At 34.3% G+C, this 11,918-nt stretch overlaps 1 protein-coding gene across 3 annotated transcripts; it reads left to right on the top strand.

The window, feature by feature from the left end:
• Nucleotides 1-347: 347 nt before the first annotated feature.
• Nucleotides 348-1,660, top strand: LOC140816919 (uncharacterized). Of its 3 annotated transcripts, XM_073176425.1 has the most exons (4): nt 348-447; nt 671-760; nt 1,071-1,135; nt 1,313-1,660. In XM_073176425.1, exons 1-4 carry the CDS (start codon nt 424-426, stop codon nt 1,467-1,469), a joined length of 336 nt encoding a protein of 111 aa, XP_073032526.1. In that variant the 5' UTR covers nt 348-423; the 3' UTR covers nt 1,470-1,660. The 3 variants fall into 3 exon arrangements, 1 of the variants encoding a protein (XP_073032526.1); XR_012114687.1 differs by lacking the exon at nt 1,071-1,135; XR_012114686.1 differs by having other exon boundaries at nt 348-383; nt 671-1,660.
• Nucleotides 1,661-11,918: the final 10,258 nt, after the last annotated feature.

Below are 11,918 nucleotides of genomic sequence, written 5' to 3' on the forward strand. Positions count from 1 at the left end.
TTTTAATTTAGACTTTTAATTAATTATTGGACATAAAAGAACTTATTTACTACTTATCTCTAATTAATTAATTAAATCCCTAAACATTCTTTTTCATTAAAATAAATTATTCTTTATCTTAAATAAATTCTAAGAATATTTTCTTATCATTAAATTTTATCTTAATACTCCAACTCCGGTCCGGCCTCGCTTATTTAACCGAAAGAAAAAAACTAAACTTCTACGATTTAAAACAAATGATCATAACTCAACCACTTTTAAAAGAATGAATATAAATGCTCATGCATAAAAAGATCATTTAATTTAAATAATAGTAATTATGCATGGTCTAGTTTAGCAGGTTCTACAATACTAATTTTGATCGGGAAAATGTACGGTTTGAGGTATCACCTCCTTTCAAATACACTTCCTTTTTGAATTCGGATGGTAGCATCGCGATTCATGCCGGTATGGTTTTAATTAATTCAACACATTCTTTGATTTCGCTGTTTTCTTTACTTGATTTCTCTGTTATGAAATCTCATTTGTGTGTTTCTTCTCTCATTTGTGTGGATTTTTAAGAGAACCCCAAGCGATACGGGACTAAGGAGACCTTTGTATAAAAATGAAGCATAAGTACACCGAGGGGGATCAAGCCTAATTGAAAAGCTTTTGTTCTTTTTAATTTAAGGTTGCACCAAAGTGCTGGAGATTGGAGATCAACTTTAGGCAGGATGCAGTGTCGATGCTCTGGTCAATGAACCTGCCAGATGGCATCCAGGTACTTTTGGTGCTTGTGGTTTTAAATATTGTGAACAATATGCAAGGAATGATGAAAGGACTAAGATATTGATGGTTGAGGTCATATTTTTTTCGCTGTTGTGTCTTATTTTTGTTGCATTGTTAGGACTTAGCATTCACTTTTGAATATAGTTGGTTAAACAAGATTCTTGTTGAGGTTATCACGCGCTATCCATGTGCAATTTTTACGTGTAATTTGTTTCAATCCGACAACTGCCAAATGCAGCTTGTTGGCCCTCATTCATGCTTACTTCTCTGCTCGGTTTTTATTTCATGGATTTGGCTTTTAGAGACAAAGAACTGCAGTTGATGAACTCAATTGCGTAGTGTTTTTGAAGAGAATGATGTTCTCTGTGTAAGCTCCTTGAATATTCTTATGCGCGTACCAGCTGATCTCAAATTTTTATTTTTATGTGGTTTAGTATTCTTGAAAGTTAATTCTGGCAAAACCCACTATATTTAGCAACCAAGGATGATGCTTATTTTCAGTTTGACATTATATACCGCCTCTTAAGTTTCTAACTGGTTCCAGGCTGAAGTTCGTGGCTTCCAGCATGACGGCTGCCTACACCTACAAGCTAGAAGCCCGATGTATGGAAAGGTATGTATATAATATTGTTCAATATGTGAGCAACAGTGGTATGTTGTGTAACTATTTTCTGAAAACTATGATCTGGTGGCAGTATTGATATTCCATTTTATTCCTTTCACCTTTATAATGATCTAAAAAGTTGTTACAGCTATGATACCAGCGAAGTTTTCCATTGATACCATAGAACGCTTGATGAATCAATATTTATCCAAAAGTATCTTAAACTTTTTCATCACATTATCTGTGAAGATTTACATTAGTACAGTGTCAGAGATTGATTGATAAATGTTCTTACTCTAAATAAAAGTGTGCGTGTGGGTCTCTATTGTTGTGTATGTGTATTTATAGAGAAAAATGGATTTTTGGTCACGATCATTTTTTCATTACGCGATTTTCGCCCTTTATGTTATTAAATTTTTGTTTTAGTCTTGTATTTTGTTTTTATTTTTGACAACTTTATTTATTTTTTTTAAAAAATAAAGCCTCCATATTTACATCAGTGTGGCTAACAAGTAATTTACGTCAAATAATTTAAAATGAAGTACAAATTTATGGTTTTTTTTCCTTGTTTTCGTTGTGTAGAAGCATATCAATATATGATTTTTTTATATTAAAATTTCAATTTTCTTATTTTCAAAAGTATCCACAGTAAAATGTCAAAATGACGAATGTATATAATATTGATCACTATTTATTAAATTCAACAAAACAAAATATACATATGTATCTATTACCAAATATTAAATAGGATGAGACGACGAGTACATATAAACTCTTTCGATAAAAAAATATATGATACCGAAAATATCCTAAATCCGAGCTTCTACTCAAATGACAAATAATCAAATAGATACAATGAATATTTACGCTTGTTATTGTATATATTTTGTCGTTAGCATGTATTTTCAGTGTTACGATAACATTTCAGTAAAAAGTTATTAAAATTAAAAAATATTTAAGTTAAAATCTAAAATCATAAATTAATCGATAACAAAATAAAAAATAAAACAAAAAATAAAAAATGTATAAATTATGATATTGAAAATGTAATTTTCCACGTAATGAGAAGACTAGACTTGATCATAATATGCGTTGAAATCTATGTTAGCAAAGCAGACAATGATATTTTGGTAGAGTCACTATTACCATTTACTAACTCAGCCAGATTTGATATTTAATAATTAACTCTTTTGAATTGTGATGGTATATAGCGAGCCACTTTAGGTTAAGGTGTAAAAATTGATAATATTATCTTAAATTTTTGTAGAAAAAAATGGCAAGATTGTCGTTTTTGTGAAATTTATAAAGAAAAGAAAAAATAAGGGATCGATCGAGTAATGCGGTTTTTTTCCTTGGATACAAAGGAATTTACATTATATGTATGTGTGTGCGTAGGTGTTCAACTTTCCCAACTTCAAATCTGCGAAGTAAACAAAGTAAATAAATCTAAACATTCCATATATGCATTATCATATTAAAATTATTAGCTCAAAAATCTACCTTAGATAATTATATATTATTACTGATTATATATAAAATTTTCCAACTTTTTCAATCTTTCTAATTAATGCTTATAAATAACATAAAAATATTCAATTAATATTCCTTAAATTATAGGCCATATGTATCTCTATATGTAATTAAACATTAAACTATTCAACCAGATGATAAAACTTCAAACTGACACATTTGTTTTCCTCTAAAACACTTTGTTTTCTTAAAGTACATGACAATAATATCTTCTTTCCCTCTACTCATAATTATTTAATGTTGCATAATTTATATAAAAAGTTTATATTATTCTATTATTTGTAGCTTCTTCCGAAGTTCATAGTCTGTTAGCCAACCCTTTCTTATTAACAACACAGTTATTGTTAGTTTTAAAATTAGCTAAGAGCATGAATTCTTTTCATTACGAGAACATACATGCATTTCAGTACCCATCCTTTGCTAACTACATGTTCAATATATCACCCAAATTCAATGGAAAACAATCCTTACTGTACATGTATCGAATGTGGATTCAGGAAGAAGTTGAAGAACTAATAAGAATATTTTACTCCAATCTAATATGGGCCATCATCTTACGAAGAGTGCTTAACATAGAATCAAAGCTCGTGCTCCTGCTAGACTAAGCAACAGCCATTGAGACAACCCTAAATACCAACGAGCTCCATCAAAAAACCATGTGTATTAAATGAATAATAAAACATTTATCTTATAGTATCGAAAATGCTTAGTCGTAGTCCAAGTATATAAACATATTATAACACATATGAAAACTTCTCTCCATATCGTTACTCTGTGTATTTACCTTTTTATTTTCCTCAAAATACATCAACCACCTCCCTGTTAATTTCTTTTGCTTACACGTCACTAACCCGCGCTTTCTTCTAAATACGAGTTCCAAACAATTTCTATTAATATACTTTGATTTCTTTTGTTAGTTCCTCATTGTAGTCATCTATTCAGCTATCTTGTGAATTAAATTAACCATCATGTTTATTTTAAAAACTCGAATTTACAAAATTCTTAAATACGTCAACTAAATTCTCAAGTAAAAAACGTTATATCTATTGAAATCCTATCTACATTAATTCTTAATTATTTTCACTTTTATAAATTCTTAATTATTTTCACTTTTATAAATTCTTTGTTTTTCTATATTTTTTATTTTGTTAAGCACAGTGACAACTTGAAATACTAATCGTATGACTACGGATATAAAAGAAAATAAAAAATTATTGTATTCATAATACTTATAGCATTTAAAATTAAATTATTAAATAAAACTACATAAATATGAACATGTTAGTCTAGAGACAAATATATATACTCATATGTTGGACTACAAACCTGGGTAAGACACCTCAAGAATTGAGGTGCCTTTGCCTTGTTAAAGCATGAATCTGAGCAAATTGGCCAGTTTCGGTACGGTTGCAAGTTAAGCCCCAATAGGTGTCATGGGCTTGCTCTTTCTACCGCAGCACATAGCAGGGGCAATAGCATGTGGGATGGGATCCTCTCTCTACCATAACACACAGCTGCAGGTTACAGTGATGGTTGACTTCTTTCTTCGCCTCTTCTCTTCGTTTTCCTCATCTTCCATCGTTTTGGAGCCTTGGTTTTCGACCTCCCACCCTTGCACCGAGCAATGTCCATCCAAAAAGGTTCGCTTGGTGTGTTGTCTTCACCATCCGTGGAGTTTTTCGATCTTCACTCTGTTGGTAGCGTTTCCTTGTCTTGGCATTGGTAAGCCTCTATTGTGTTAGCTTTCTTCCTTCTGTTTTTCCTCTTTTTTTGGCTTAAATTTAATCCATTTTGTGTATAAAAAATTTCTAATAAAACGAAAATAAAATGACGACGCTATAAATATTAAGAAGAGTGATCGATATATGTCACGTCCCGAGACCGCAGCGTCGGCGACATCCGGTATTGTTAATCAAATAACAATAAGCCTCGTAGCAAATACTCAAATACCAGTCTATTTCATAAATTTTCCATTGTCTTTACAATTGAAGAAAAAATACAGAGGTTGCGGAAGCGAAAAGTACAAACATTACTAAGAAAGACAAAGGAACACTAATGGACTTGAATGTCCAGAACTTGAATTACTTCATTCTAATTCTTTATCATCGCCAGAACTTCCCATGCTCCTTTTCTTCTACATGTCCTTCATTCTCATCTGGAGAGGGACGTAAGGGGGATGAGTGTTTTGGGAAACACTCAGCAAGTAGGGCCGATCGAATACCACAAAACATTTGATACATAATACTTTTAAAACCTTCTTCTATTACATAACATGGTATATCAAAGTTGGATGAACATAAGTTAATCATTGAACAAATCAGAGTTTCAGAGTTGGATGAACAGAAATCAGATTTAGAACAATAAGAACATTTCAGAACATAACTTATCAGACAAACAGATTATAATGATCATGGGCTATTCTTGATCTTGGGCTTCCTCTGGGGCCTTTTCCTACATTCGGGCTCCCTCTGAGGCCTTCTCCGCTCAAAAATCTACCTTAGATTATTATATATTATTACTGTGTTTTCCTCCAAAACACTTTGTTTTCTTAAAGTACATGACAATAATATCTTCTTTCCCTCTACTCATAATTATTTAATGTTGCATTCTTTATATAAAAAGTTTATATTATTCTATTATTTGTAGCTTCTTCCGAAGTTCATAGTCTGTTAGCCAACCCGTTCTTATTAACAACACAGTTATTGTTAGTTTTAAAATTAGCTAAGAGCATGAATTCTTTTCATTACGAGAACATACATGCATTTCAGTACCCATCCTTTGCTAACTACATGTTCAATATATCACCCAAATTCAATGGAAAACAATCCTTACTGTACATGTATCGAATGTTGATTCAGGAAGAAGTTGAAGAACTAATAAGAATATTTTACTCCAACCTAGTATGGGCCATCATCTTACGAAGAGTGCTTAACATAGAATCAAAGCTCTTGCTCTTGCTAGACTAAGCAACAGGCATTGAGAAAACCCTAAATACCAACGAGCTCCATCAAAAAAACCATGTGTATTAAATGAATAATAAAACATTTATCTTATAGTATCAAAAATGCTTAGTCGTAGTCCAAGTATATAAACATATTATAAGTTTTAGATTATGCTTGATCAAATAAACACATGAAAACTTCTCTCCATATCGTTACTCTGTTTATTTACCTTTTTATTTTCCTCATAATACATCAACCACCTCCTGTTAATTTCTTTTGCTTACACATCACTAACCCGCGCTTTCTTATAAATACGAGTTCCAAACAATTTCTATTAATATACTTTGATTTCTTTTGTTAGTCCCTCGTTGTAGTCATCTATTCAGCTATCTTGTGAATTAAATTAACCATCATGTTTAAATATTTTAAAAACTCGAATTTACAAAATTCATAAATACGTCAACTAAATTTTCAAGTAAAAAACGTTATATCTATTGAAATCCTATCTACATTAACAAGTTTTCAATTTTCTTTAATTACACTAAGATTTGAAGTGTTCTTATCGAATGTTTAATGGCTCAAATTACAACTAATTTTTTAGTTAAAGTTACCACGTTTGTAAATCCATTAGCGTCAACCATGTCATTAAGTGTGACACCCTTACAACCACTACCATGATTTAAATATTGATACTCTATTTTTGAATTTATAATAACCTATTTATGGAGTGAATCCCTGATTAGATTTTAAGATGATCAAATACTTTATGTCCAATTTGAGACATGTTATTAAACTTCTCTACTCTGAACACCAACTCATTTTTTTCTTAATTATTTTCAATTTTATAAATTCTTTGTTTTTCTATATTTTTTATTTTGTTAAGCACAGTGACAAATTGAAATACTAATCGTATGACTACGAATATAAAAGAAAATAAAAAATTATTGTATTCATAATATTTATAGCATTTAAAATTAAATTATTAAATAAAACTACACAAATATGAACATGTTAGTCTAGAGACAAATATATATACTCATATGTTGGACTACAAACCTGGGTAAGACACCTCAAGAATTGAGGTGCCTTTGCCTTGTTAAAGCATGAATCTGAGCAAATTGGCCAGTTTCGGTACGGTTGCAAGTTAAGCCCCAACAGGTGTCATGGGCTTGCTCTTTCTACCACAGAACATAGCAGGGGCAATAGCATGTGGGATGGGATCGTCTCTCTGCCATAACACATAGCTGCAGGTTACAGTGATGGTCGACTTCCTTCTTCGCCTCTTCTCTTCGTTTTCCTCATCTTCCATCGTTTCGGAGCCTTGGTTTTCGACCTCCCACCGAGCAAAGTCCATCCAAAAAGGTTCGCTTGGTGTGTTGTCTTCACCATCCGTGGAGTTTTTCTGTAAGGTCCAAAATTAGACGACGTAATCCAACTGCATGCGAATCTAAGAAATTATGGAAAATGATTAATTAATTTATTTTAATTGCTAATTAATTATGTGACATACATGTTTATTTGCGAAATGAGATTTAATTGTCATCATGCATAAAATGATAATCAAGGGATACTCAAGTGACGATCGAGGAACGGGGACCGAGGGCTGAAGAAAATGTAAAATATTTTTATTAAATAATTATTTTTAGTAATTTAAAAGATGGTCGTTATTTTTTTTAGCACTTTCGAAAAATAAAAGGTTTTGAAGTGATTTTATACGCCGGAACGTAATTTTTATCGGTATTGGCTTTTCAAATAAAATTCGAGCTTTCGAGCATCCCGGCTATTAAATTCACATTTTTATTCAAAAGAAAACTTTACTATCTTCTTAATTGAATCCTAATTTAATTAATTGGGCTTTAATTTATGGCTTAATGGGCCTAATGTCTAGATTAAGGGGTAATTAGTATTTAAAGTATAAAATTTACAAAAAACCTACACAATTCTAGAAAATACAATCGGCCACCCACTTTCAAGATTTTGAAACTCCTCTCCCCTCCCTTGCAACTCACGGCAGCGGCACTCTTGTGCTTTGGAAGGAGTTTTCGTGAGGTTCTAGCCTTGTCGTCTCTCCCGTTCTTCGTCGTCAACGGATTTTCGAGCGTATAAAACGCAAAGGCACACCTTAATCTCCTTTTCTCATCCATTATATCATATAATCCTTTTAAATACTAGATGCATGAAAATTGATTAAAAGTTTCTGGATTTTTCGGTTTTATGCATTGTAGGAGGTTGAACTCATGATTTTGAATTCCATAAAATTGTTTTATGCATGTAAGGGGCTGCCATGGTCCTAGGTTATGAACTAGTGATGTTTATTCCTGATTTAGAGTCACACATACACACCCATAGCAGCATAAAGAAAACAGGAAGCAGCAGAATCAGAAACTAACGTAAGTTGCATGTGCTGTCATAGGCTGCGGGTGATCTTGGGTGCACGTTTTCAGGGGAGGGCCGGCCTGGGCTGGGGCTAATGGCTAGCCTAGGGTACGTTGGTGTCTAGGGAGGAGTCCTAGGACTCGTTGGGAAGCTTGGCGAAGAGTCCCACGCGTGAGGGACTCTACCCGAGAAAACTGCACTTTACGGTGCAGACTTCGGGCGAGAGGGTAGGGCCTAGGGCTCGGGGGCTGGGCTAGGTAGGTACACTAGGGTCCTATGTAAAGGTTCTTGGGTTGGGTTTGATCGGGTAGGCAGCGGCGGGGCTCACACGATCATGAACATCAAGTCCATGCAAAGTGTGCTCTCGGCCAACTCTTGCTGCAACTTGGGGCTTCTCGTTTTTGGGTTCTGGGCTGTTTCCTTGTCAAACTTAGAGTCCAGTAGGTAACTTTAACATGTTGGGCACCTTTTGGCTCGATATGGTTCGGGGGTAACTCGATAAAATCGGAAGTTGGCTCGGGGTCGAAGTTTAGGTGTCTAATAGTTTCTTTTTAAATAAAGATAATTTGGAAAACGGCTCACGGGGGTCGAGTCGTGGTCCATAAGGGCTTAAATAATATAAAAAGACTAAATTTAGAATTTAGGAATTTTATATTAAAGTTTGGTATTTTTTCGGGATTTAAACACCGTTAAAATAATTAAGAAAAGATAAATTAAAAAGCCTAAGTTCTAAGCCAAATAAAATTACGAAAAAATTCATATAAGCTTAATTAATTATTTGGGACATTTTAGAGTCATGAAACCAAGAAAAAAGTCGAATTCGTAAAAAGTCGAGTCCAAGGGTAAAACGGTCTTTTTACACCTAGAAATTAGTAGAGGTCATGGCAGTGCCCGAAATGCTGTTTCTATGTTATTATGATGATTTTGAAATGTTTATGAATTTCTCATGATTAAATGCTGATTTTTAAATGTCTAAAGAATGCTCATGATTGAAAAAAAAACATTTAAAATACATGTTGCATGCTTGGTTTCAAAAGAAAAGAGAAAATGTAAATGTTATTCATGATTTTTCTAAAGTGATGTGAATGAAAAATGTTGAAGGATGTGAAGTGATTGTGACTAATTCGTTAATGGTGGCGACGTCGTGAGGGTTATGGTCCCAGTGGGAGCCCGACGATCGTGTTTCCATCATTGCGAATATGTGGTAACGGATATGTGGTAACGGTTTTGTGGTAACGGAAGAATGGGAATATCGTGAGGGGAGAAGGCCCCAGAGGGAGCCCATTTATGGGAAAAGGCCCCAGAGGGAGCCCCGACGATCGTATTTCTATTCGATCATGTTAGGCCAAGGCTCAGTTGACCGGTGAGAGTGTCGCTGATGTCCCCGCCGCCCAGTACTGTGGTTTTATGTAGATGGATCCATCGTCATGTCATGTCATGTTGAGGAAAGTCACAATTAACGATCTGAATTCGACAAAGGAAAAGGAAAAGAAAATGTTTATGATCATGAAAAAGGTTTTATGTCATGTCATGTTGAGGAAAAGGAAATTCATGTTTGTATGTCATGAAAATGTTCATGTTAAAAGTTTTATGCATCATGAAAATATTTATGAAAATGTTATGTTTATGCATCTTCATGAAAACGATATTTTAAGTACAAGTATTTTTCACCGTTATATGTTTGACTGTATTACGTATTACTCGTTATAAAGATTATGGTGTGTTGAGTCTTTAGACTCACTAGGTGTGATGGATGTAGGTGGTTCTGAGGGAGGACTTGACGGGTGATACTACTGGACTGAAGGTGCACACAACCCGAGGACCAGCGCTTCTACTATTCCGCATTATGACTTTTGACTCATGTTTTATGATTAAGGATTTTTAAGATTATTTATTTATGCTTTTGAGAGATTTTGAGAGGTTTAGTATGGGATTTACTTTTCAAATTATTGCTTTTTAGGTTTGGTAAACATGCAACGATTTTATTTTATGGCTATTGCACTTGATTTTTTAAAAATGCTAGTTGGTTGAGTTTTTATTTCAAATGGCAAAATATTTTATTAAAAATATTTTCATGTGGTAAATGTGCATGGTCGAAACGGATGTTTTAAAAAAAAAAAAAAAAAATTCTAGTACTTTTAAAGCAGCAATAAAAGATGAGGACGTTTCAGTTGGTATCAGAGCGGTAGTTCCTGTATAGGGTTGTGCCACCATCAGCGCCGGGAAGATCAGTCGTCAAGCCTCAATTTGTAAGTTTACATGCTTTATGTGATTTTATGATTTGACCTGCATGAAGTTATGAATATTATGTTTACGATGCATGTTTATTAGCTTTTGAGTATTTATGCTTTGCATGCTTAAATTGATAAAATGAATTAGGATATGACACATGATTAGAGAACTTAGATTTAAATGCATGTTGGTTACGTTAGAATTTGGAAAAACGTTCAGATAAAATGCCTCCTAGACGTGCACCCCTTATTGAGAATCAGGAAGAGAACAGTGTCAATCGCCGAGGGAATAGCCGAGGGAATGGACCTCTACCACCACCACCACCACCGGATGCTGCTGCCCGTGCACTAGAGGGCATGGCTCGTCTTTTCGAGCAGCAGATACAGCAACAGCAGTTGCAGCAACAGCAGTTACAGCTGCAGTTACAGCAGATGCAGCAGCAGCAGACGACTAGGCCACAGCATGACATTTATGATCAGTTTCGGAGGCTAGGGCCGAAGGAATTTTCTGGCACTACCGATCCTTTTGCTGCGGAGGGTTGGATTCGTTCACTTGAGGTACATTTTCGCTATCTTGATATGGGAGATGCGGACCGAGTGAGATGTACCACCTATCTGTTTAGAGATGATGCTTCTTTATGGTGGGAAGGAGCCGAGCATGGCGTGGACCTCGCCACACTCACTTGGGCACAGTTCAAGATGAAGTTTTATGAGAAATATTTCACTCCGGATGCTAGGAGCCGAATAAAGAGGGAATTTATGGCCCTCCGCCAGGGAGATGTCACTGTTGCTGAATTTGTGAAGAAATTTGATAGGGGCTGCCATTTTGTGCCCCTTATTGCCAGGGATCCTGAAGAAAAGCTGAGACACTTTATGGATGGCCTTCGACCTACCATTCGGGATAAAGTTATGATGATGCGTCCGGATAATTATTCTATGGCAGTTACTTATGCATATCAGGCTGAGCAGTCCTTGAAGGATATTGAGTTTGAGATTCAGCGCAAGAGGCAGACACTACACTCATCACGGGTAACCTAGTCATTTAACATTTTTATATTGCTTATTTATGCATGAAATGTTGAATTGGTTATTAGAATTGCTGTGGGATCAAGTTCCAACCTAGAATAAATTAGGTTGCATGTTCTACCTAGTTGGATTTAAGTGATGATCTTAGAAACCTTAGAAAAAATGATTTGAATTTTATGCCTTATTTTATGTGAAGGATGCTATGATTCCAAATAAAAAGTTTTAGGGCCAAAATTAAAGAAAATCTTGAAGAGGGGTTTCGAATTATTTTGGGGGCCAATGTGCAATTTTCGGAAATTTAAGGGACCTAAATGCAAATTTCTGAATTCTTAAGGATCAAAATGCAATTCTCGAACATCAAGGATTAAGTCAGAACTTCGAATAATATAAGGACTTAATTGCAATAATTCGAAATTATGGGTCAATTTTGCAAATTTCAAA

This window comes from Primulina eburnea, chromosome 16, assembly GCF_022965805.1.
Source record: "Primulina eburnea isolate SZY01 chromosome 16, ASM2296580v1, whole genome shotgun sequence".
NCBI classification, from domain to species: Eukaryota; Viridiplantae; Streptophyta; class Magnoliopsida; order Lamiales; family Gesneriaceae; genus Primulina; species Primulina eburnea.

What these genes read in the sequence shown, in the direction of transcription:
- LOC140816919 (XM_073176425.1), top strand. Translation starts at nt 424, where the DNA reads ATGGTAGCATCGCGATTCATGCCG. An exon ending in TAGCATCGCGATTCATGCCG is followed by an intron (nt 448 to 670) that starts GTATGGTTTTAA and finishes TTTTAATTTAAG; the next exon opens with GTTGCACCAAAGTGCTGGAG. An exon ending in ACCTGCCAGATGGCATCCAG is followed by an intron (nt 761 to 1,070) that starts GTACTTTTGGTG and finishes TTTGGCTTTTAG; the next exon opens with AGACAAAGAACTGCAGTTGA.